The sequence below is a fragment of the Entelurus aequoreus genome, linkage group LG25 (assembly GCF_033978785.1).
Source record: "Entelurus aequoreus isolate RoL-2023_Sb linkage group LG25, RoL_Eaeq_v1.1, whole genome shotgun sequence".
NCBI lineage: Eukaryota > Metazoa > Chordata > Actinopteri > Syngnathiformes > Syngnathidae > Entelurus > Entelurus aequoreus.
Genome location: NC_084755.1, coordinates 41,383,750 through 41,411,550, shown reverse-complemented (window position 1 = coordinate 41,411,550; position 27,801 = coordinate 41,383,750). Strand labels below are relative to the sequence as shown.

General features: G+C 36.9%; 1 protein-coding gene across 17 annotated transcripts in view; it reads left to right on the top strand.

The window, feature by feature from the left end:
- LOC133642656 (RNA binding protein fox-1 homolog 2-like) overlaps positions 1–27,801 on the top strand; it is a 127,633-nt gene that overhangs the window by 54,725 nt on the left and 45,107 nt on the right. For all 17 annotated transcript variants that reach the window (XR_009824571.1, XR_009824573.1, XR_009824576.1 and 14 more), the window contains exons 3-6: positions 4,794–4,943; positions 7,210–7,380; positions 7,496–7,549; positions 10,055–10,147. Coding sequence is in view for 2 of the 17 variants with exons in the window: in XM_062036994.1 (XP_061892978.1) it covers positions 4,794–4,943; positions 7,210–7,380; positions 7,496–7,549; positions 10,055–10,147 (468 nt within the window). In the remaining 15 variants the exon portion in view is untranslated. The remainder of the gene's footprint in view (positions 1–4,793; positions 4,944–7,209; positions 7,381–7,495; positions 7,550–10,054; positions 10,148–27,801) is intronic.

The following is a 27,801-nucleotide window of genomic DNA, read 5'->3' as shown; positions in this document are numbered from 1 at the left end:
TTTCATCATGTGCTTGTTCTATTTTTGGCCAAAGTAAAACAAAGAAAACAACCTGGAGTTGTCTTTATTTTTAAATAATCATGCCATGATTTTACCAATACGGCCCACTTTGGAATAGATTTTCCTCCATGTGGCCCCTGAGCTAAAATGAGTTTGACAACCCTGTCCTAGTCTAAATTGCATAATTGCCAATGTTGCATTTTTATTTAGGCTAAAATGAACTTTATATTCCTTCGAATATCAATTTTTAATACTACCATTTCATCTTTTCTCCATCATCACATTGTGCATTTTCTCTATTGATTTTTTTGCTGGTTTTTTATGTAGAGCTGTACGATATTATGGCACTTTTGGCGTCACATGGATAACTCCGATAATGAAAATGAGCCGACAATAAAGCTGATTATCTTTGTGACTGTCGTAGATCTCTCTGTTGTGGCTTGCGTCGCTGCCTGGCTCCTCAACCCTCCCCTCCCCTACGGTATGGTCTTCCTTTCGGCCGTCAGAAGAAGACATCTCACTCGTTTCTAAAACGTGGTCTGCATTATTTAAACGCGGAGGGTTAAAGACAAGCTTCAGCTCAATGAAATCTGTTGAGTCACCTTAAAATTCACCACGGTGAGATTTATGAAAGCAGTACGAACCTGCTTGTGCTGCTGAGCTGAGACCTAGTGTTAATAGTGGCGACCGCAGTCAATGTAGAGCCACAGGACTGATGAGAAATTGCAGCAGGTTGAAAGAAAACAAATTGACAAAATGAGTAATTGTTGGCTTCACTTCATGGTTCATCTGGAGGTACAGGTAACTGTTAACTTTTAGGATTTCTGAATGGGGAAAAAATGAACTATATCATTTGAACCTTGATTTATTTATGTTCTGCAACTGAATGTTGCCTTCCTGAGGAGCAGGCACTTATCATACAATTTAATTGTTTTATCACTATCAGCGAAAAATATAATTTATCTTATTTTTGTCAATCCACGAGAGATGTGACGCCACTTATTACATTGTTGTTGCTAATGGCAATGCAGAATCTTATTGGCCTCATTTATATGTCTGTTGTGTTGGACAGATTGCTCTTATTTTCTTTAAAAAAAAATCATATTCAGAATGTTTGAGTTGCTAGTTGACTGAAAAGTTAAAAATTCAATACATTTTTTTTGCTCTATGCAACAATTCTTTAATTGTTTACATAGGTCAGAATTATAGTAGGATGTGTGTTTGTATTCAAATGATATAAAACAACAAAAAATTAGTTGACAATATATAGTAGATTTGCATATATTTTTAGAGTGAGTACATTATGGACAAAAGTGTAAAATTGTGAGTAAATACATAAATATCTTGTATATGTCTAAGTTATTCTGTCTTTCTCGCTGCATCCATACTAGGGTTGTACGGTATACCGGTACTAGTATAGTATCGCGGTACTAATGAATCAAAAACAGTACTATACTCTGTTTAAAAAGTACCGATTACCCATTTATTTATTTATTTTAACAGGCATGACGGCGCGTCGTCACGTGGTGACATTGCTGGTTTTACGAGCAGAGGAGCATGTTGGGCAGCGCACACACACAGAGTACTTACAAGCAGACACAGTGTGTAGACAGAAAAGGGAGAATGGACGCATTTTGGTGTAAAAAGTCAAGATAAAGGTGAAGTTATAATACTGAAACACCCTCAGGAAGAGCTGCTTTAAGACATGGCTAGCTAGTTAGCAGCTAACATCCATCCACAGTGTTTTAGCTACTTCTAAATCACTAATTCTACACCTGACATCCACTGTAATGATACCAAGTACAAGAGCGTATCTAGTCGATACTGCTATGATTACATCCATATTTTTTATCATCACAAAATCTTTTTTCCTTTATGTTTTTGTTTATAAAGTCAGTAAATACGTCCCTGGACACATGAGGACTTTGAATATGACCAATGTATGATCCTGTAACTACTTGGTATCACATCCATACCTAAATGTGTGGTATCATCCAAAACTAATGTCAAGTATCAAAGAAGAGAAGCATAAGTGATTATTACATTTTAACAGAAGTGTAGATAGAACATGTTCAAACAGAAAATAAGCAGATATTAACAGTAAATGAACAAGTAGGTTAATAATCAATTTTTACAGTTTGTCCATAATGTGTACAAAATAATAGGTGTATAAATGACACAATATGTTACTGCAGACTAATTAGGAGTCTTTGTTTGTTTACTTACTACTAAAAGACAAGTTGTCTAGTATGTTCACTATTTTATTTAAGGACTAAATGACAATAATAAACATATGTTTCATGTACACTAACATGTTTTGTTCAAATAAAGACAATAATGACATCTTTGTGGTTCCTTTTATTTAGAAAAGTATCAAAGTATCTAAACACATTTTGGTACCGGTACCAAAATATCAATATTATATATATTAAATATCCATAATTGTAACCATTTTTCATATGTGTGGCTGAATCCTGCTGATTCCTTATGACTAATGTAAAGCAGTGTTGTTGTACGTAGAACAGCTGAAAGAAACGTCACAGCCAGGATTTCCCTCATGATCCAGGTTTTCTTTACATTCAATAACTCAAGGAACCAAATCCCTGACTTCTTCTGATGGCCGAGTATATTCTCTTCTTTAGCTGTGCTGTGTATGTTGTTGTTGTTGTTCTCCTTGCTGGCTCTAGCATTGGAGCCGCCCTGTAGGAAGTGAAGGCAGGCTAGTAATACACTCACCTGCCAGCTGGCCACACTACTTCTTATCTCTTCTCAGGTTTCCTAGGTGACACAGTTAATAGTCACCTTCATTCCTCACTCATTTCAATGACAGATTTTCACACTTTGTTTCATTTTGATGCCTTCCTGGAAAAGTGCAGATGGGTTTCATCCTCAGCTGGCAAAACAGTGGTCAATAGGTTGAGAAGAAGAGAGGGACCGAGCATCTCAGTTGCTGTAACTAAAAATGCTGTGGGGTGTTGCTCCATTGGCTAATGTACGTGTGTGTGTGTGAGTGTGTGTGTGTGTGTGTGTGTGTGTGTGTGTGTGTGTGTGTGTGTGGGGGGGGGTGTGGGGGGGTGTGTGGGGGTGTGTGGGTGTGGGCAGACCCCACCTAGCCCTTTTTGTTTGTTTATAAACTCGGTAAATACGTCCCTGGACACACTTTGAATATGACCAATGGATGATCCTGTAACTACTTGGTATCAGATCGATACCTAAATGTGTGGTGTCATCCAAAACTAATGTAAAGTATCAAACGAGAAGAATAAGTGATTATTACATTTGAACAGAAGTGTAGATAGAACATGTTCAAACAGAAAATAAGCAGATATTAACAGTAAATGAACAAGTGGATTAATAATCCATTTTTACAGTTTGTCCATTATAATGTGTACAAAATAATAGGTGTATAAATGACACAATATGTTACTGCATACGTCAGCAGACTAATTAGGAGTCTTTGTTTGTTTACTTACTACTAAAAGACAAGTTGTCTAGTATGTTCACTATTTTATTTAGAATAGAATATAAAGTACTTTATTGACCCTCGGGGGAAATTCAGCACCACAGTTCGCTCACAATAAACACTTAGGTATTTTTTACATGTGAATAATATAAATACAGTCTATTATACAGCATTATTCACATGTGAATAATATAAATACAGTCTATTATACAGCATTATTCACATGTGAATGATATAAATACAGTCTATTATACAGCATTATTCACACGTGAATAACATAAATACAGTCTATTATACAGCATTATTCACACGTGAATAATATAAATACAGTCTATTATACAGCATTATTCACATGTGAATAATATAAATACAGTCTATTATACAGCATTATTCACATGTGAATAATATAAATACAGTCTATTATGCAGAATTATTTACATGTGAATAATATAAATACAGTCTATTATACAGCATTATTCACATGTGAATAACATAAATACAGTCTATTATACAGCATTATTCACATGTGAATAATATAAATACAGTCTATTATACAGCATTATTCACATGTGAATAATATAAATACAGTCTATTATACAGCATTATTCACATGTGAATAATATAAATACAGTCTATTATACAGCATTATTCACATGTGAATAATATAAATACAGTCTATTATACAGCATTATTCACATGTGAATAATATAAATACAGTCTATTATACAGCATTATTCACATGTGAATAATATAAATACAGTCTATTATACATTTAAGTACAGTCAAAAAGGAACATATGCATTATACAGTCTGATGGCTGTCGGTATGAAGGACTTCCTGTGTCGTTCCGTGTTGCATTTTGGGAGTCTGAGCCTTCCACTGAGCGTGCTCAGACAATAAAGACATTTTTTGTGGTGCCCTTTATTTCGAAAAGTATCGAAATGTATTGAAATACATTTTGGTAGCGGTACAACCCTGCTTTTATCGTGATTTATGACAGGATATAGTGCCCATCCCTAACATAGACAAGTATTAATACTTTCAACACCTCAAGCTTTACGTTTGGTACATAAACTTGTCACAGTCCATATTTATTCCCATTAGCATATTTGTATCACTTACTGTCTATCTTAATAATGCATGTTTGTTGTAAATATTTCATGGTTGGCTGACTGCAAACACTCCTTGCAGAGACTGCAGCTGGCGGGGTCTATAAGCAGAAGGAAGATTGAGATGTGTAGCATGTTCTACTTCTGCCTGGGATCTGGCACTATTAAAACAAAATGGACATGTGCATTAACCATCAACTTTCTTTAAATCTGTCCTGCAGGGGTCTCAGGATTCAACAGGAGCACAGGATGGTTTGGTGGCCCAGCCTTTCGCAGCGTTCCCTCCTCCACCGCCTCCCCAGAACGGGATAGCGGGGACAGACTTCGTCCCTGGGGCCATGTTTGTTGCCGGGGGTCAAGGCACAGCTGAGGTAGGCGCTGACGCTAATGGAGACACCACCAACAACAAAGTGAGCACTGTGTCCTGTCCAAGGTTTTGCTGCTAGTTACAATCGCCACAATTCCAAACAAACCTCCAAGGAACATTTCATTTTCCTACTGCAGTCTGGCAAAATAATGGCTGAGTAGGCTGCCAAGTGCTCTGTCTGTATCAAAATGGATTTGTAGTTTTAGAAACAAGTCACTGAAACCCAACTATTTTGCTACTGAAGCCCAACTACAAAAGCCAACTGCAGTGACGTTGTCAGGTTGTGTAAATGGTCAATAAAAAGAGAATACAACAAATCCTTTTCAACTTATATTCAATTGAATAGACTGCAAAGACAAGATATTTCATGTTCACACTGAGAAACTTTGGTATTTTTTGCAAATATTAGCTCATTTGGAATTTGATGCCCGCGACATGTTTCAAAAAAGCTGGCACAAGTGGCAAAAAAGAGTGAGAAAGTTGAGGAATGCTCATCAAAGACTTATTTGGAACATCCCACAGGTGAACAGGCTAATTGGGAACAGGTGGGTGCCATGATTGGGTATAAAAGCAGCTTCCATGAAATGCTCAGTCATTCACAAACAAGGACGGGGCGAGGGTCACCACTTTGTCAACAAATGCCTGAGCTAATTGTTGAAGAACAACATTTCTCAACAAGGAATTGAGGGATTTCACCATCTACGCTCCGTAATATCATCAAAGGGTTCAGAGAATGTGGAGAAATCACTGCACGTAAGCAGCTAAGCCCGTGACCTTCCATCCCTCAGGCTGTACTGCGTCAACAAGCCACATAAGTGTGTAAAGGATATCACCACATGGGCTCAGGAACACTTCAGAAACCCACTGTCAGTAACTACAGTTGGTCGCTACATCTGTAAGTGCAAGTTAAAACTCTTATCATGCAAAGCCAAAGCCATTTATCAACAACACCCAGAAACACTTCGCTGGACCTGAGCTCATCTAAGATGGACTGATACAAAGTGGAAAAGTGTTCTGTGGTCTGACGAGTCCACATTTCAAATTGTTTTTGGAAACTGTGGACGTTGTGTCCTCCGGACCAAAGAGGAAAAGAACCATCCAGATTGTTCTAGGGCGAAAGTGTAAAAGGCAGCATGTGTGATGGTATGGGGGTGTATTAGTGGCCAAGACACGGGTAACTTAGTCAAGTCAAGTCAAGTCAAGTCAACTTTATTTATATAGCACGTTTTCAACAACTTTTAGATTGAACCAAAGTGCTTTACAGGTTAAAAAAGCATGGAGCAAAAAAAACAAAAAAAAAACTAAGCAAACTTAGCAACATTAACTTACACATCTGTGAAGGCACCATTAATGCTGAAAGGTACATACAGCTTTTACACTAGCAACGTTACCATGGATGCCCCTGCTTATTTCAGCAAGACAATGCCAAGCCACGTGTTACATCAACGTGGCTTCATAGTAAAAGAGTGCGGGTACTAGACTGGCCTGCCTGTAGTCCAGACATTGAAAATGTGTGGTGCATTATGAAACCTAAAATAGCAGAAGGGAGACCCCCGGACTGTTGAACAACTTAAGCTGTACATCAAGCAAGAATGGGAAAGAATTCCACTTTAAAAATGTGTCTCCTCACTTCCCAAACCTTTACTGAGTGTTGTTAAAAGGAAAGGCCATGTAGTTAATTATTATTTGCAACAAAAAAATAAAGTTTATGAGTTTGAACATGAAATATGTTGTCTTTGTAGCATATTCAACTGAATATGGCTTGAAAAGGATTTGCAAATCCTTGTATTCCGTTTATATTTACATCTAACACCATTTCCCAACTCATATGGAAACAGGGTTTGTATATCGCAAGTTTGGAGCACATTGCTAGCAAGGACAAGATGCCAGTGCAGGGATCTGCCAAGTTCTTCTGTACAACCACAGCACTTGCTTCAAACATGTTTGTCACCCGAGTTTTTAACTGAACTTGTCATTCCCAGGCCGGATTTAGTCTCCTGGTGATGTAGAAATCCATCCATCCATCCATTTCCTACCGCTTATTCCCTTCGGGGTCGCAGGGGGCGCTGGAGCCTATCTCAGCTACAATCGGGCGGAAGATATGTTTGTTAAAATGATTTGAAACAGTAGTTGTTGGTGGTTGTGTTGCAGTTTGTTATGCCAACCATTTAAATGTGTGTATAGAGAGTAAAGCTGTGTTGTTAGCATTGCTTGTTGTAGTTACTACTGCAGTTCTTCAGTCCCTCTTCTTGTTCCGTCCACCACCACAGGCCAAGCCTGAGGAGACATCCCAGGGAGAGGTGGGCTTGCAGTGCGTGACCGGGGGAACCTCGGCCGGTTCTGGAGCCGACTCACCAGAGGCCAAAGGGGCCCCCAAACGCCTCCACGTTTCAAACATCCCCTTCCGCTTCCGTGACCCTGATTTAAGGCAGATGTTTGGGGTATGGATCTGGAAATGTGTGATATTTTGACTGTGTATGTTGTACAATACTGACCCCTTGTGTGAGGAAGGTAGAAACTACACCTCAGTTGTTGTTGTTTTTGCTTACTTTGCAGCAATATGGCAAGATTCTGGATGTAGAAATTATTTTCAATGAGAGGGGATCAAAGGTAAGTGAACCCACCTGATCTCAACACCGCAATGTTTATTTTCCTCTAAACCTTTTCAGAAAGAAAGGCCTTGAATGCATTTAAAGCAGGGGTGGCCATTAGGTGGATGGTGGAGGGTATAAAAATAGACCTAAAACTCATCAATCTTCACCGAGACGTGACTTTGGTCACGTGATCGACATTCATGGCACCAGAGGGTCTTGTGAGATGACGCTGGCTGCTGCCACATCATTATTAAGAAAAAATGACCGACAGGAAGGCCAGAAACACTTTTTATTTCAACCGTACCTGCCGTCAAAACTCTAAAGACCGACTGCACATTTCCTGTCTTCACAATAAAAGCCCTGCTCTATTCTGCCTGCGCGAACAAAATTTGAGTTTTAGAAAGCTAGCGCTCACAAGCTAGCAAGCTACAGAGTTTGCCGCCAATGTATTTCTTGTAAAGTGTATAAAAAGGAGTATGGAAGCTGGACAAACAAAAAGCAAGCACTGTCATGTGGTACTTGGACAGAAAGGAGGACTTTTTGTCTCCTCCATTTGAAAATGTGCAAGTTATCATCACTACTGTCTGATTCCAATCAATGCAAGTCATCACAATCAGCTAATACACTAGGGTTGTACAGTATGCCGGTACTAGTATAGTTTCGCGGTACTAATGAATCAAAAACGGTACTATACTCTGTTTGAAAAGTACCGGTTCCCCATATTTATTTATTTTTAACAGGAAAGACGGCGCGTCGTCACGTGGTGACATTGCTGGTTTTACGGCAACGCACACACACAGAGTACTTACAAGCAGACACAGTGTGTAGACAGAAAAGGGAGAATGGACGCATTTTGGTGTAAAAAGTCAAGATAAAGGTGAAGTTATAACACTGAAACACCCTCAGGAAGAGCTGCTTTAACACATGGCTAGCTAGCTAGCAGCTAACATACATCCGCAGTCAGCGGTATTTTAGCTACTTCTAAATCACTAATCCTCGTCTCCATGGCGACAAATAAAGTATGTTTATTACAAGTACCATTATCACTGCAGGACGAGGAATAGCTAAACATGCTTCACTACACACCGTAGGAGGATACAATAGCTCACCGGCGTCACAATGTAAACAAATGCCATGGGTGGATCTACACCTGACATCCACTGTAATGATACCAAGTACAGGAGCGTATCTAGTCCATACTACTATGATTACATCAATATTATGTAGCATCACAAAATATTTTTTCATTTTTGAAATAGGTCCCTGGACACATGAGGACTCTGAATATGACCAATGTATGATCCTGTAACTACTTGGTATCGGATTGATACCTAAATGTGTGGTATCATCCAAAACTAATGTCAAGTGTCAAAGAAGAGAAGAATAAGTGATTATTACATTTGAACAGAAGTGTAGATAGAACATGTTCAAACAGAAAATAAGCAGATATTAACAGTAAATGAACAGGTAGATTAATATCCAATTTTTACAGTTTGTCCCTCATAATGTGTACAAAATAATAGGTGTATAAATGACACAATATGTTACTGCAGACTAATTAGGAGTCTTTGTTTGTTTACTTACTACTAAAAGACAAGTTGTCTAGTATGGTCACTATTTTATTTAAGGACTAAATGACAATAATAAACATATGTTTCATGTACACTAACATTTTCTGTTCAAATAAAGACAATAATGACATTCCCCTTTATTTAGAAAAGTATCAAAGTACTGATACTGGTACCATAATATTGGTATCGGGACAACCCTATAATACACCAACTTACACTACCGTTCAAAAGTTTGGGGTCACATGTAAATGTCCTTATTTTTGAAGGAAAAGCACTGTACTTTTCAATGAAGATAACTTTAAACTAGTCTTAACTTGAAAGAAATACACTCTATACATTGCTAATGTGCTAAATGACTATTCTAGCTGCAAATGTCTGCTTTTTGGTGCAATATCTACATAGAGGCCCATTTCCAGCAACTATCACTCCAGTGTTCTAATGGTACAATGTGTTTGCTCATTGGCTCAGAAGGCTAATTGATGATTAGAAAACCCTTGTGCAATCATGTTCACACATCTGAAAACACTTTAGCTCGTTACAGAAGCTACAAAACTGACCTTCCTTTGAGCAGATTGACTTTCTGGAGCATCACATTTGTGGGCTCAATTAAACGCTCAAAATGGCCAGAAAAAGAGAACTTTCATCTGAAACTCGACAGTCTATTCTTGTTCTTAGAAATGAAGGCTCGAACACTAAATTGTTTGGGTGACCCCAAACTTTTGAACGGTAGTGTATATTCTTGTCTTCATGTAAGAAAGGAATGTTCAACAAGATTGTATTACCATGAAACGTGTTCTTTCATCAATAAATCAAAATAAATGATTTTTATGAATGATCCTCCACTTGGTCAGTTGAAAAGTAGACAGAGTGTGGACACCCCTGCTTTAAACAAGGAGAAGTATGAGGGTGCACGTGGGCCACACCTCCCTGACCCGTGCCGTGTGCCGCAGGGTTTTGGCTTTGTGACGTTTGAGACCAGCGCGGAGGCAGAGAGAGCCAGGGAAAAGCTCCATGGCACTTTGGTGGAAGGTCGTAAGATTGAGGTAATTTCCTGTCTGTGTCCACTCTGCACTCTTCTGTCCTCTTAACTCTGCAGGACCACAGCTAGCGTGATGCCGCCCATTAGTATCCCACTGCCTGGTTCTCTGTAATACCTCTTTTAATGTCTCAGAGTATGTTTCCTTCTTTTGTGGTGAGAATGATTGGGGGTGCAAGAACACATGACATAAGGCATGCTGGGGTACTTTTCCTCTGCAGCAGTTTTTTTCCCCTCTTGAAACTGTTCCCTCTTCTGCTTTGTTCGCGTGGCCACATGGATACAAGCTTCCCCCCACAGTTGGAAGGATGTCTTTGTGGTTGGCACGAGGGGAATGCAGTGAAGGGATAATGCATGGTAGATTGCTGTGGGATGCTCTCCCCAAGTGTACCGTCTTCTGATGTTGCAGCTCAGTGCTTCTGACGAGCTCCTGGCTCCTGGTGCAACGGCGGCATGCTAGGAATCACAGCATGTTCACTTTACGGAAGTCCTCAATCTTACTAGGCCTGGGCCGATATATTCCCTTTTCAATTCACCAATCAATGAAAATTCCAGCGTCGATAAATCACCCGCTTCAAGAGCATTCGCAGCTACACGCATTTGTACTAGGGTTGTACGGTATGCCGCTACTAGTATAGTACCGCGATACTCATTTTGCACTGCTGGACTCTAGAAAGAGGTTCCGCAGCCTCCGTAACAGCTTCTTCCCTCAGGCCGTAAGACTCTTGAACGCATCATAATAATCCCCTCAATTCCCCCCAAAAATGGATTAACTGGCTGCAATATAAAGACAATATAACATACATCCATAAACAAGGATGCATATGCAAAAGTGCAATTATTTATATGTACAGTAATCTATTTATTTATACCTGCATCTTATTGCTCTTTTATCCTGCACTACAAGCAGCTAATGCAACAAAATTGTGTTCTGTACTGTAAAGTTCACATTTGAATGACAATAAAAAGGAAGTCTAAGTCTAATGAATCAAATTCGGTACTATACCGCCTCTAAAAAGTACCAGTTTGTGCCCCTCCCAGACATTAACAGTAAACGAACAAGTAGATTAATAATAATTTTTTACAGTTTGTCCCTCATAATGAAATAAATGACACAATATGTTACTGCATACGTCAGCAGACTAATTAGGAGTCTTTGTTTGTTTACTTACTACTAAAAGACAAGTTGTCTAGTATGTTCACTATTTTATTTAAGGACTAAATTACAATAACAAACATATGTTTCATGTACCCTAACATTTTTTGTTCAAATAAAAACAAGAATTACATTTTTTTGTGGTCCCCTTGATTTAGAAAAGTATCAAAATACATTTTGGTACCGGTACCAACATATTGGTATGGGGACAACCATAGTGGAATGAAAAGTAGGGGGTGAATTAACTTGTCGTCATTGAGTGTTTTTGACTCTGTGCAGCGTCGCTGGCATCACACGGTGCAAGGAGTTAGCATGTAGCAGCTAAAATGGACAAAAATGATTACAAAACCAAATGCCACAATGTGGGAATATTTCAGTTTAAACCTTTGAAGCAAGATGAGACTGTCAACACACAGGAGTCTGTTTGCCAAATGTGCAAAGACTTCGCATTTGGTGAACAAGCCAGGTCAGTGTAAACAAAACATGCTGCCATTTAATACTCTTATAAAAGTAGCATTTTTTTTAAAAAGTGCTGTCATGTCGGTGTTCCTCACTCAGAATCTGCCATACTTCATTTAGTTTTGCATCTGAGCTGTTTAAATCAGAGCTGGGCCACATTCAGAAAAAAATGTGTCTGGGGGGGGGGCCAAGGTGTATAAATTATATATACACATTTAGCTATAAAATTGTGTTTTACAGTATGTGTGTTTTGTCCAGGAGCACTCATACCAAAGTCACAATGTCCCATAGAGTTCTAAAAAATTATGACCGAACACCTCAAAAAAATTGAATTTTACAGTTTTTTACTGAATGGGACACCCAGAATGTACACGGAAATAAAGACAGTGAGATTTACAGAATTAACTATGATCAATAAAAGACTGAATATTAACAACATATGAACATCTTTTACTTCTCAGACCAGCTCCTCCATAGTTGTGTATCTTTTACAATCAAACCAAACACAACAAAAATGTAACAAACAGCAAAATATGAATGCAAAGTGTAATAAACACCTACAATATGATATAGTATCACTTTTATGCATAAATTAGTTGTAAAAATCTGCTTCCGCATCTGTTCCTGACACATGCGTTTGGGGCTGGCTGCTCTGAAAACAAGCCCCGCCCACTCTGCTTTGTTCCTGGTCTGAGCTGCTGTGACATAGATCACCGCAATAACTTCTAGAACACTCAAAAGTGCAGATTTCAACCATTGAAATACTTTCTATAGTTCAAGACTTACGCTCATTTAAAAACAGCACTGCACATCATAATGGCGGCTAGAGTTAAGATGCTAAAGGTCTATTATCATGATGTACAAACGCTCATTTAAAAACAGCACTGCACATCATAATGGCGGCTAGAGTTAAGATGCTAAAGGTCTATTATCATGATGTACAAACGCTCATTTAAAAACAGCACTGCACATCATAATGGCGGCTACAGTTATCTACTATCATGATGTACAAACGCTCATTTAAAAACAGCACTGCACATCATAATGGCGGCTACAGTTAAGATGTTAAAGGTCTATTATCAAGATGTACAAAGTCCGGCGGGCCGCATTGAAAGTCAGAATGGTCCAGGTCTGCTTTAAAGTGTAGTATTTCTATTGTTACTTTGCACTTTAGTTTACTTCCACCTCAGCCTGCATGTTCAGTATTGAAGTGCAACTTTGTTTGACAATACTATATACAGCCATTTTATTTATTGTTATGATTGTGTATATATTTGATTACTTTTGGCTATCCTTTTATTTAAGTGCAAGAAAAAGTACATTGTATTGTTTTATTTCACATTTTTCACTCCAATTACAATGTCAAAACACACAAAAAATACCAGTTTATTGTATTTGAAAGGATATACATGCATTATTATTATTATTATTATTACATCAGTGGTTAACTTTGTCCCATAAAAATAATGGCAATCATATCCTTTATTTATTCATTTGTAGGTCAATATATCGTCGAGCAAAATGTATCAGCCCAGGCCTAATTCTTACCTTTTGTGATTCTCCTGAAGTGTGTTTTTATTTGGAACTGAAGCATGTGCTGACGTAAGGCAGCCTTATCTGACTGGACCTGTAGACCCAGGTCACCCTAGGACCAGAGCTGTGCATGGGCTGACTGTTGATTCTCTCTCTCTCTCTCTCTCTCTCTCTGTGTGTGTGTGTGTGTGTGTGTGTGTGTGTGTGTGTGTAGTTCTTGCATGGTGGACGATGCTGGCTTTTTCCCCCTTTTCTTGGGTGTGTGTGTGTGTGTGTGTGAAGAAGACCGCTGCCTGCATCACCGGTACATCCTCCACCTGCTCCGCCTTCAGTCAATCAGCAAGCTGAACAGATCCTGAGCGAGTCACTTTAACTGACTTGTCCTTGCATTGCTTTTAGCCGGTTGTGTTTCTACCCGACTCATGCATGCCAGTGACGACCAATCCCAGCGTAGTTTGTTGCATGCACTGTTGTACTTTAGTGTAGTAGTGGTGGTGCGTGATGGAGAAGTCTGTGTTTATGGTGCATGGGCTTGAAGAAACAAAAGGCTGGTCTTGGGTTATTTTGTGTGTTTCCACACTCTTGTATGGACAAAAGGCTGGACACTTCTATTTGAGACAGCGCTGTCTGGAAGTTCTCCTCTTTTGCAGGTGTTGCTGTTGTAAACCTTTCCTTTTGATTGCTTATCTTATTCCAGAGTTTGCTGAACTACGCCATAAAAGAGTTCACAAACTCTGCAATATAGGTGCACTGTTTACAATGGTGTGACATAAATAGTGGTGTGTGAATGAGGCTCACTGCTATCTACCGGCATGAGTAAGTCCATGTAGCCTAACTGCATGATTAGTGGTGGAACTACTGTGTATAGCCAGTGTGAGGCTGGCTCAGTGTTGGAAATCTCTCCTTGCATGTCTGTTCTCCAGCGGTCTTGGTGATGGGCTTTTTTGGTTAGCATGGAATGTTGCACCTGGGACGGTCACAGCCATTGTCTGTTCATTGCAGTAAGGCTGAGTAGATGTTTAGCTACTAGTCCACATCACCGCTGACTTGTTGGTACATGCTACTTCCTAACCACAGCATGCATGAATGTAGACTGAGAATTACTCCACTTCTTTGATCAACTCTGCACTCTGAAGAAGTCACCTTCCTGCACACTTCCAATGGAAGTGTCCCAATTCCAACTGACTTCCTCTCTTAACTCTGTCACGGGTGTCAACAAAAACACGGTAAAACCCGACAACTTTTTAGTTATGAATCCATTCATGTCTTTTGAGTGTTTTCAAACATTCATTTCCACGTCAAAATATAAATTCGGATGTTTTTGAATGAAATATTGCAGCTTTGTTTGTTTTTAACACAAATGTACCTTAGTTGTAGTTTTCATTAACACATTTGGAGTTGTTACAATCGCCATGTAAAATCGCTAATGCTAATCAGTAGCAAAGCCGACGTACATTAGCATCAAGCGAGCGCGTTTTTTTGGAATGGTGGAGCCTTACTTAACTTACGTTATTTCTTGGTTGACAGGAAAAAATAATTTCAAACATTTATATGCACGTACAACACTTACAACTTTTAGCATAACAGTATGTGGAATTAAATTATGGAATGGATTAAGTAAAGAAGTTAAAAATTGTACTGACATGATCCAGTTTAAGAGGTTGTTTAAATTAATAGTGCTTACAAAGTTCAAAGAAGAAGAATTATGAGAAAAACTTCCAACCTTATTGAAAATATTCTTCATCTCAGTATGTTAATAATGACTGAATTAATTAATGACATATTACAAACTGTTGTATATACTAATTCATAGATGTTATTTTATTATATAAAAAAGGTCAGTAAATGATTTTATATAATTGTAAATGCTTTGAAGTGGGAAAGGGGTAGGATTAAATAAGCTTTGCTTCTTCCTACTCCTTTTCGGGCATGATGTAAATGAAATGATATGAAATTGTGTGATGTATTATGATGTAAATGTGTTCATGTTCCAAATAAACTAAAAGAAAGAAAGAAAGAAAGACATTGAAACTTGCAACATTACCTAGAGGTAGTTTGGCTAAGTCTGCTCTCGGTGCTGCTGGAGTGATCAAAGTATTTTCCGTGAATCCTGGAAGAGAACAGGCGGGATTTGGTCGTTGCCAAAGTCAGGTTGACAACTTGACGTTACAAGCAGTTGCAATAAGATAATATTGTCTTTTTGTTGACACCCTGTGTATTAGTGTGTGTATTTCACTTTGCTAGCGTTTACAAGCCACAAGACTTCTTTTATTTGTTTTACAATCTATAATCGGATGCACATCCAACAAACAATCATTTGCATGTACATCAAAGCCAATAATTCAAGAAGGCTCGCCCAAATGATCGTGTGCGTAACTAACTCGTCCGTGTCACTCCGCAAGCACGTGTTCATGACTCAGTGTCTTTTTATTTAGTACCGCTGCAATTTAAGGCACCGTGGGCCCAAAGACAGTTCCAGCATTTTGATAAAGAAGATGAGAAACACTACTGAATTGAAGGGAAAAGTGCCCTCCCCTCCTCCCTCTCCGCTCATCGCCGTCTTAGCCAACAAAAGTCTTCAATAAAGGTAAAAGTGATGTTTATTTGTCCATTTCAGTCATCATGTATATGTCTTTCATTTGTGCTTTGGAACATTTCACATTGATTTACCTTATTTCTCATTTGGAAAATCACTGGTAATAGACAACATAGCAACAATGGTAATAGACAACATAGCAACAATGGTAATAGACAACATAGCAACAATGGTAATAGACAACATACCAACAATGGTAATAGACAACATACCAACAATGGTAATAGACAATATACCAACAATGGTAATAGACAACATACCAACAATGGTAATAGAAAAAACAACAACAATGGTAATAGACAATATACCAACAAGGGTAATAGACAACATACCAACAATGGTAATAGAAAAAAACCCAATAATGGTAGTAGACAATATACCAACAAGGGTAATAGACAACATACCAACAATGGTAATAGACAACATACCAACAATGGTAATAGACAACATACCAACAATGGTAATAGACAATATACCAACAATGGTAATAGACAACATACCAACAATGGTAATAGACAACATTACAATAATGGTAATAGACAATATACCAATAATGGTAATAGACAACATACCAACAAGGGTAATAGACAACATACCAACAATGGTAATAGACAAAATACCAACAATGGTAATAGACAATATACCAACAATGGTAATAGGCAATATACCAACAATGGTAATAGACAAAATACCAACAATGGTAATAGACAACACACCAACAATGGTAATAGACAACACACCAACAATGGTAATAGACAACATTCCAACAATGGTAATAGACAACATTCAAATAATGGTAATAGACAACATACCAACAATGGTAATAGACAACATACCAACAATGGTAATAGACAATATACCAACGATGGTAATAGACAATATACCAACAATAGTAATAGACAACGTACCAAACCAACAATGGTAATAGACAATAAACCAACAATGGTAATAGACAACATACCAACAATGGTAATAGACAACATACCAACAATGGTAATAGACAACATACCAACAATGGTAGTAGACAATATACCAACAATGGTAATGAAACATTGACATGTTAAGAGTATGAGACAAATTTAAGAGCCTCATCTCTATAATTGAAGCAGACCCGATGTTTGTCCAACACTTTAAACCATGAATAGTTTGTGTTGTAAGTCCAGTTTGTTCCAGAGTTTTATTACGCATTTTTAATCTCCATTTAAAACTCTTGCTTGTGGTCCACATCATATATATTTAGTATTTAGTGCTCACTTTTATGACTCCCTTTGTGTCTGTCTGCAAGATGTTCCATTCTGGAGGCCTTCAAAAGTATCATCATTTATCTTTTGAAAATGTTCACCACATAAATACATATCTTGGAGTCCTCACCGCTAGTTTTGTTTTTGCAGACAATGTCGAAAATAAACTTCCTAAACTTCAACTTAGATTCCCAACATTAAGTACACTTGAGCACTTCAATCCACTGAGTGCATAAAAAAGCAGCTTTTGCATGCCAAGATGAACAAAACTTGTCTGACCTGATGGCAGCTGTTTGTGCCTATTAGGGATCCCCATAAGTCCCCAAAATGTGAAATCAAACCATGGAAATTAAAAAAGAAATATAATTGAAACAGATTTTTTTAATTTTTATTTTTTATTCATTTGATTTGTATTGTATTGTATTTTGGTTAAAGGCCTACTGAAATGATTTTTTTAAATTTAAACGGGAATAGCAGATCCATTCTATGTCATACTTGATCATTTCGCGATATTGCCATATTTTTGCTGAAAGGATTTAGTAGAGAAAATCGACGATAAAGTTCGCAACTTTTGCTCGCTGATAAAAAAAAACCTTGCCTGTAGCGGAAGTAGCGTGACGTCACAGGAGCTAGTATTCCTCACAATTCCCCGTTGTTTACAATGGAGCGAGAGAGATTCGGACCGGGAAAGTGACGATTACCCCATTAATTTGAGCGAGGATGAAAGATTCGTGGATGAGGAACGTTAGAGTGACGGACTAGAATGCAGTGCAAGACATATCTTTTTTCGCTCTGACCGTAACTTAGGTACAAGCTGGCTCATTGGATTCCACACTCTCTCCTTTTTCTATTGTAGATCACGGATTTGTATTTTAAACCACCTCAGATACTATATCCTCTTGAAAATGAGAGTCGAGAACGCGAAATGGACATTCACAGTGACTGAACATGTAAATACACGATTAATAATATTCAGCTTTTCGAAGCTAAAAAAATAGAAGCTAACCTAGTAACGTAGCCAACGTGATAGCATAGCAGTCTCAAATGCAGATAGAAACTAAATTAAAAAAAAACCTGACTGGATGGATAGACAGAAGATCAAAAATACTATTAAACCATGAACATGTAAATACACGATTAATAATATTCAGCTTGGCGAAGCTAAAGAAATAGAAGCTAACCTAGCCACGTAGCCAACGTGATAGCATAGCAGTCTCAAATGCAGATAGAAACTAAATTAAAAAAAACCCTGACTGGATGGATAGACAGAAGATCAAAAATACTTTTAAACCATGAACATGTAAATACACGATTAATAATATTCAGCTTTTCGAAGCTAAAAAAATAGAAGCTAACCTAGCAACGTAGCCAACGTGATAGCATAGCAGTCTCAAATGCAGATAGAAACTAAATAAAAAAAAACCCTGACTTGATGGATAGACAGAAGATCAAAAATACTATTAAACCATGAACATGTAAATACCGATTAATAATATTCAGCTTTTCGAAGCTAAAAAAATAGAAGGTAACCTAGCTACGTAGCCAACGTGATAGCATAGCAGTCTCAAATGCAGATAGAAACTAAATTTAAAAAAACCCTGACTGGATGGATAGACAGAAGATCAAAATAGACAGAAGATCAAAAATACTATTAAACCATGAACATGTAAATACACGATTAATAATATTCAGCTTTTCGAAGCTAAAAAAATAGAAGCTAACCTAGCAACGTAGCCAACGTGATAGTATAGCAGTCTCAAATGCAGATAGAAACTAAATAAAAAAAAACCCTGACTGGATGGATAGACAGAAGATCAAAAATACTATTAAACCATGAACATGTAAATACACGATTAATAATATTCAGCTTTTCGAAGCTAAAAAAATAGAAGGTAACCTAGCTACGTAGCCAACGTGATAGCATAGCAGTCTCAAATGCAGATAGAAACTAAATTTTAAAAAAACCCTGACTGGATGGATAGACAGAAGATCAAAAATACTATTAAACCATGAACATGTAAATACACGATTAATAATATTCAGCTTTTCGAAGCTAAAAAATAGAAGCTAACCTAGCTACGTAGCCAACGTGATAGCATAGCAGTCTCAAATGCAGATAGAAACTAAATTTAAAAAAACCCTGACTGGATGGATAGACAGAAGATCAAAAATACTATTAAACCATGAACATGTAAATACACGATTAATAATATTCAGCTTTGCGAAGCTAAAAAAAATAGAAGCTAACCTAGCTACGTAGCCAACGTGATAGCATAGCAGTCTCAAATGCAGATAGAAACTAAATTTAAAAAAAACCTGACTGGATGGATAGACAGAAGATCAAAAATACTATTAAACCATGAACATGTAAATACACGATTAATAATATTCAGCTTGGCGAAGCTAAAAAAACAGAAGCTAACTTAGATGCGGCGGCAGGCTTACTCACTGTAGCGCGTCTGCTATCCTGCTCAAAACACAACACAACCTCCTGGTGTTGGTGTTGCTGTAGTCCGCCGCTCCACCGATCGCACCTACAACTTTCTTCTTTGCAGCCTCCATTGTTCATTAAACAAATTGCAAAAGATTCACCAACACAGATGTCCAGAATACTGTGGAATTTTGTCGAAGAAAACAGAGGTATTTGAATTGGGTCCAAACACTTCCCTTGCCCTCGTGACGTCACGCGCATACGTGATCATACCGCGACGTTTTCAAGCGGAAGTTTCCTGGGAAGTTTAAAATGTCACTTTATAAGTTAACCCGGCTGTATTGGCATGTGTTGCAATGTTAAGATTTCATCATTGATATATAAACTATCAGACTGCGTGGTCGCTAGTAGTGGCTTTCAGTAGGCCTTTAAGTGTTCTGTGAAAAACAAAATTGAATAAACAAATGTTAAAAAAAAACCTAAGAATATCTCTGCTGTGCCCTCTTTAATTTTTTTACATTTTGAATTTTTTAAACATTTATTAAATTCAGTTTTTGACAAAACAGTTAACCAAAATACAAAACAAATAAAGAATAAAGAAAAAAATAAGTACAATCAAATATTGATATAAAGCCACAAACTGCACTTCCCAAATGCCTCAACACGGTGTAGCAATACACAAAAGCAAACAAAGGGCTCATCAATCAACCACAACTCACCCACGTCTCAATCGGGGCCGAGCTGTAGATCAACCTCCTTTTACATTTTTTAGGAAACCACCCCGTGTGGGTGTGGCTTGGAGGCGCTGTTGCCTTCCAATTTGACACAATGAGTCTTCCAGCCAACAAAGTAGTGAACACTGCAAGATTGTTTTGAGATTTGCTCAGAGAAGATGACAGAGGGGGGGTACCCCAAACAGTTCGCTCAGAGAAGATGACAGAGGGGGTACCCCAAACAGTTCGCTCAGAGAAGATGACAGAGGGGGGGTACCCCAAACAGTTCGCTCAGAGAAGATGACAGAGGGGGTACCCCAAACAGTTCGCTCAGAGAAGATGGCAGAGGGGGTACCCCAAACAGTTCGCTCAGAGAAGATGACAGAGGGGGTACCCCAAACAGTTCGCTCAGAGAAGATGACAGAGGGGGTACCCCAAATAGTTCGGATCAATCTTTTCGACCAATAACTGCACAGGGATGGGCGGAGCCAAACCACACAGTATGTATTAAGTTAGCTGCAGACTGATGACATCAATCACATAATACCGATCTTAGCCAGTCGGACCTTGGCATACTATATTAGCTTGCATTGGATGACAAATAAAAGACTTAAGAAGTCTACTTCAAATCTCTGTCCATAGAATCACTCTTAAGTCACAGCAGATATATTTATAAATAAATCCAAAATAGTTGAACATTTCAGACTTGAGTGACATATATTGCCTTAGTTACGTCAGCGGATATCTCCATGTATGGTAAAGCTTCGTCTGCAAGTCTTTGTCGTGGGGAGGACATGCACGGGCATAGCTCTAATTGAAGTCTGTCACCGCTCGATGGCATTACGGCTACCATAGTCAGACGTACTGTGCTTCAAAATGGAAGTGTTAAAAACTACAACATGGTCGACGGGGTGGAGACTCAGTCGAAGGGGGTTGGGCCTGGAGGACTACTTTGGCGTGTAGTCGATTTTTTTTTCCAATTAAACAGGATTCTTGATTCAAAAAGGATATTTTCCCGATGTAAAAGGATTGTCTCTTCATGGAATACATAGATTTGAGCAGGATCTACCCCAGTCTGCTGACATGCAAGCAGAGTAGTAAAGCTTTTATAATTGTAAAGGACAATGTTTTATCAACTGATTGCAATAATGTACATTTGTTTCAACTATTAAATGAAGCAAAAATATGACTTATTTTATCTTGGTGAAAATATTGGACACAGTGTGTTGTCAAGCTTATGAGATGTGATGCAAGTGTAAGCCACTGTCACACTATTGTTCTTTTTTATAAATGTCTAATGATAATGTCAATGAGGGACTTTTAATCACTGCTATGTTGAAATTGTAACTAATATTGATACTGTTGTTGATAATATTCATTTTTGTTTCACTACTTTTGGTTTGTTGTGTTTGTGTCTCCTCTCAATTGTTGTGTGTGGTGTTTGTGTCTCCTCTCAATTGTTGTGTGTGGTGTTTGTGTCTCCTCTCAATTGTTGTGTGTGGTGTTTGTGTCTCCTCTCAATTGTTGTGTGTGGTGTTTGTGTCTCCTCTCAATTGTTGTGTGTGGTGTTTGTGTCTCCTCTCAATTGTTGTGTGTGGTGTTTGTGTCACCTCTCAATTGTTGTGTGTGGTGTTTGTGTCTCCTCTCAATTGTTGTGTGTGGTGTTTGTGTCTCCTCTCAATTGTTGTGTGTGGTGTTTGTGTCTCCTCTCAATTGTTGTGTGTGGTGTTTGTGTCTCCTCTCAATTGTTGTGTGTGGTGTTTGTGTCTCCTCTCAATTGTTGTGTGTGGTGTTTGTGTCTCCTCTCAATTGTTGTGTGTGGTGTTTGTGTCTCCTCTCAATTGTTGTGTGTGGTGTTTGTGTCTCCTCTCAATTGTTGTGTGTGGTGTTTGTGTCTCCTCTCAATTGTTGTGTGTGGTGTTTGTGTCTCCTCTCAATTGTTGTGTGTGGTGTTTGTGTCTCCTCTCAATTGTTGTGTGTGGTGTTTGTGTCTCCTCTCAATTGTTGTGTGTGGTGTTTGTGTCTCCTCTCAATTGTTGTGTGTGGTGTTTGTGTCTCCTCTCAATTGTTGTGTGTGGTGTTTGTGTCTCCTCTCAATTGCTCTGTTTATTACACTTCTGAGTGTTGCTGGCTCGGCTTTGCTTTTGGAGTTGGATTGCATTGTTATGGTATTGCTGTGTATTGTTTTGTTGGATTGATTCATTAAAAAATAAAAATAAATAAGTAAATCGATTTTGAAAAAATGAGAATTGATTCTGAATCGCACAACGTGAGAATCGCGATTCAAATTCGAATCGATTTTTTCCCACACCTCTAGTATATATATATATGTATGTATATATATATATATATATATATATATATATATATATATATATATATATATATATACATGTATGTATATATATATATATATATATATATATATATATATATATATATATATATATATATATATATATATATATATATATATATATATATATATATATATGTATATATATGTATATATATATATATATATATATGTATATATATATATATATATACACTACCGTTCCAAAGTTTGGGGTCACATGTAAATGTCCTTATTTTTGAAGGAAAAGCACTGTACTTTTCAATGAAGATAACTTTAAACTAGTCTTAACTTTACAGAAATACACTCTATACATTGCTAATGTGGTAAATGACTATTCTAGCTGCAAATGTCTGCTTTTTGGTGCAATATCTACATAGGTGTATAGAGGCCCATTTCCAGCAACTATCACTCCAGTGTTCTAATGGTACAATGTGTTTGCTCATTGGCTCAGAAGGCTAATTGATGATTAGAAAACCCTTGTGCAATCATGTTCACACATCTGAAAACACTTTAGCTCGTTACAGAAGCTACAAAACTGACCTTCCTTTGAGCAGATTGACTTTCTGGAGCATCACATTTGTGGGCTCAATTAAACGCTCAAAATGGCCAGAAAAAGAGAACTTTCATCTGAAACTCCACAGTCTATTCTTGTTCTTAGAAATGAAGGCTATTCCACAAAATTGTTTGGTTGACCCCAAACTTTTGAACGGTAGTGTATATATGTATATATATGTGTGTGTATATATATATATATATGTGTGTGTATATATATATATATATATATATATATATATATATATATATATATATATATATGTATATATATATATATATATGTATATATATATGTATATATATATATATATATGTATATATATATGTATATATATATATATATATATATATATATATATATATATACATATATATATATATATATATATATATATATATATATATATATATATATATATATATATATATATATATATATATATATATATATATATATATATATATATATATATATATGTTTTTGTATTTTTAGATTAAAAAAAAAACAACTATATTTGCCAGATTCAACCATTATTAATTTTAGGTAAATCCTTTTTGACACCACATTGGTGTTGTAGCTCACCTTTCTGTGACCTATTACTGTCCACTTCTGTCTCAGTAACAAGTTCCTTGAACATTTCTTACACAACTTATTGCATCACCACCACTGGTGCACAGGGACTATAGACTCTATTCCCTATCTCGGCTTTTAAGTTGTGTAACGGGGCTTCTTTTGCGAGCTGGAGTCAAAGCAGGAAGTGACAGCTCCTTCACAGTGCAGAGTTTTTTTTAATGGGGCATTAAAAGACAAAATGGTGCGGTTCTGCATGCCTGATTTCATCCCAGTGGGGCTCAGAAGAAGGTGTAATCATCATTGAATGGCTCAGCTTTGGTTGGCCTTATATGGACTTTGCCTATGATTAGTAACCCTTCAGAAAGACCCCACTGCAGATTAGATGTGGAATAATCCTCCAAAGGGACACAAGTACAGTATGACACGTACAAGTATCAGAAATCAAACGTGTAGATAGCTCAAAGTGAAAATAGCCTTTCCAACCTTGTCTTCTTTTCTCTGTCCAGTTGACTTAGTTTTTTTGGAACATGCATGTGTATACAACGTGATACATCACACATGCATGCATACAACATGATGCAGCACAATTTACACTTTATTTATTCAACATGTTTGAAAAGGAGTAGGAAGAAGCAGAGCTTATTTAATCCTACCCCTTTTCCTTTACATGGCAGATGTTAACACTTTTGTTCACTTCCTGTTCTCAATTTATTCACAATATAGTCCAAAAACAATAACATTAAAAATAAATAAATAATAATGAATGAAGTAAGTTATATTTCATATGGTGAGATAAATAAGATTATGTAGAAAATGAATGGATGGATTAAATCAATTCAGAATTTTTGATCATGGTTCTTCTTCTTTGTACTTTGTAAACACTTTCACTTAGAAGTGGATTATATTAATACATTGTTTGAGTTCTTTCTTTAATCCATTCCATCATTTAATTCCACATACTGAAGGTCTTAAGTGTTGTACGTGCGTACAAATGTTTGAAATTACATTTTTTAAGATTATATTTCCAGTGTTCTCTGTCCTCGACTCTTTCATTGCCAGTCAACTTTGTCTTTTTATCCTTTCACTTTTGTCCCTTCACTCCACTGACTTTCTTACTTTGCTCCCATTTTTATTGTCATTGTTGGTCTTTTTTAATTGGTGACTGGCAACAAATGACATTTTCTAGCTACTTCACCCAAAACTTGTTTCCAAGTCACCCTTACTTGACCCCACCACGATGAAGTACTCCAAATATTTAACTATCAACAACGTTTTATGTAACTATTTGTTTCGTTTGTTGGTGAAATTTGACCCTTTTACTGGGTACTGTTCCATGCACTGAATTAGTCTGATTTCTTCAATCATTTGTTTTTAAGTAAGCTTTCAACAACACCCGTAAACACTAGAGGTAGGGGAAATAATCCTTTTTTTTTTTTTAGATGCATCGCAATTCGGACACAGATTATAAAATCGATTAATATACGTTGATTTATTTATTTTAAATAAAGTAATGCAGACAGTTCTAAAATGTGTCTGACTACAGCGAGCCACTTCACCGACCAGCTCCTTTTTTATAGGGCACTTTTGTTCCAGATTTGCACACATTTTCCTTCATTTAATAAATGTCATGGGAAATAATTGACTCGTCAGTGTAGGACCAACACGTGGATCTTTAGTACATTGTGCACAGGAAAAGAAGAAGAAACAGAAGGGAGGGTGGCTGTTTACATCAGCGGTCGGCAATCCAAAATGTTGAAAAAGGACCAAAAATACAAAAAACAAATCTGTCTGGAGCCGCAAATAATTAAAAGCCTTATATAAGTCTTATAGTAATATCAATATATTATAGCTATATTAGCCTACTATCAAAATGACTTTAAAAATCGTATATAAGTGTTATAATGAAGACAACACATGATGTAAGTGTCTATATTAACCTACTATCAAAATGACTTTAAAAATCATATATAAGTGTTTTAATGAAGGCAACACATGATGTAAGTGTCTATATTAGCTATATTAGCCTACTATCAAAATGACTTTAAAAATCATATATAAGTGTTATAATGAAGACAACACATGATGTAAGTGTCTATATTAGCTATATTAGCCTACTATCAAAATGACTTTAAAAATCGTATATAAGTGTTATAATGAAGACAACACATGATGTAAGTGTCTATATTAGCCTACTATCAAAATGACTTTAAAAATCATATATAAGTGTTATAATTAAGACAACACATGATGTAAGTGTCTATATTAGCTATATTAGCCTACTATCAAAATGACTTTAAAAATCGTATATAAGTGTTATAATTAAGACAACACATGATGTAAGTGTCTATATTAGCTATATTAGCCTACTATCAAAATGACTTTAAAAGTCTTATATAAGTGTTATAATGAAGGCAACACATGATGTAAGTGTCTATATTAGCCTACTATCAAAATGACTTTAAAAATCATATATAAGTGTTATAATGAAGACAACACATGATGTAAGTGTCTATATTAGCTATATTAGCCTACTATCAAAATGACTTTAAAAATCGTATATAAGTGTTATAATAATGACAACACATGATATAAGTGTCTATATTAGCCTACTATCAAAATTACTTTAAAAATCGTATATAAGTGTTATAATTAAGACAACACATGATGTGTCTACATTAGCTATATTAGCCTACTATCAAAATGACTTTAAAAATCGTATATAAGTGTTATAATGAAGACAACACATGATGTACAGTAAGTGTCTATATTAGCTATATTAGCCTACTATCAAAATGACTTTAAAAATCGTATATAAGTGTTATAATGAAGACAACACATGATGTACAGTAAGTGTCTATATTAGCTATATTAGCCTACTATCAAAATGACTTTAAAAGTCTTATAAGTGTAGTAACGATGGCAACACATGATGTAAGTGTCTATATTAGCTATATTAGCCTACTATCAAAATGACTATGCGTCGCAGGCTGACGCAAATCTTCGTTGAAATGTAATATTTATTCTACACATTTTTACAACATTAGTAAAACTTCTCAGAGGGTGAGATAACTCCTGGAAATGACTGACGTAGAATGGCCAAAGGTATAGATGTGTGTGTCCAAGTTAAAGGAAACGTCTTCTAATGGATTTATTACAATCTTTGCAAGCTAGGTAATGTTTGCTGTGGTCTGGAACAACATGGTAACGTTTGCTGTTGTCTGGAACAACATGGCACACAAACAACTATCAGAAATGCAGCCAATGTGTCATGAAACATGGAAAAATAAATTAAATACACAGACGACATAAATAAAGGAAATTAAATTAACTCAAGTATACCTGCAATCGCGGCATAATAATGCAATATGTACATACAGCTAGCCTAAATAGCATGTTAGCATGGATTAGCTTGCAATCATGCACTGACCAAATATGCCTGATTATCACTCCACACAAGTCAATAACATCAACAAAGCTCACCTTTGTGCATTCACGCACAGTATAAAACGTTTGGTGGACAAATCGACAAAGAAGGAGTGGCATAAAACATGTCTTTCTGTGACAGCGTCGGAGAAAGTTGTACATGTAAACAAACTGTTGCGTCACAGTCCACACAACGGTGTGTCCAATTAGTAGGACAAAACGGCGCTGGCCAAATACTCTCATCAGCGAAGCATAAACACAAACATATTAAACAGTGGTAGTTCTAACAATTAGGAAGGTTTGTGTCGTGTTTGTCCTTCTACAGAAACCAAATAAAAAAATATATAAAAATACCAAGGAAGGAGGCGAAGACTCGGGCGGAGCAAAGTGAGGAAGGAAGCCCGGCTGACGTACAGGTCTGGAACTATACACGCTAGCTAAGGTTTCTGATGCTACATCCAAGATTTGTGTAAACCGGCCATAAAAGGCTTTTCATTTCTACATAATGTAAATAACGCCACTTCTTCGAGTTGTAAACAATGGAGACTTACACGCTAAAAGGTACGCTACAAGCGACATCAGGAACGCAATATAACTTACTCTTCCATTGCCAAACACAGC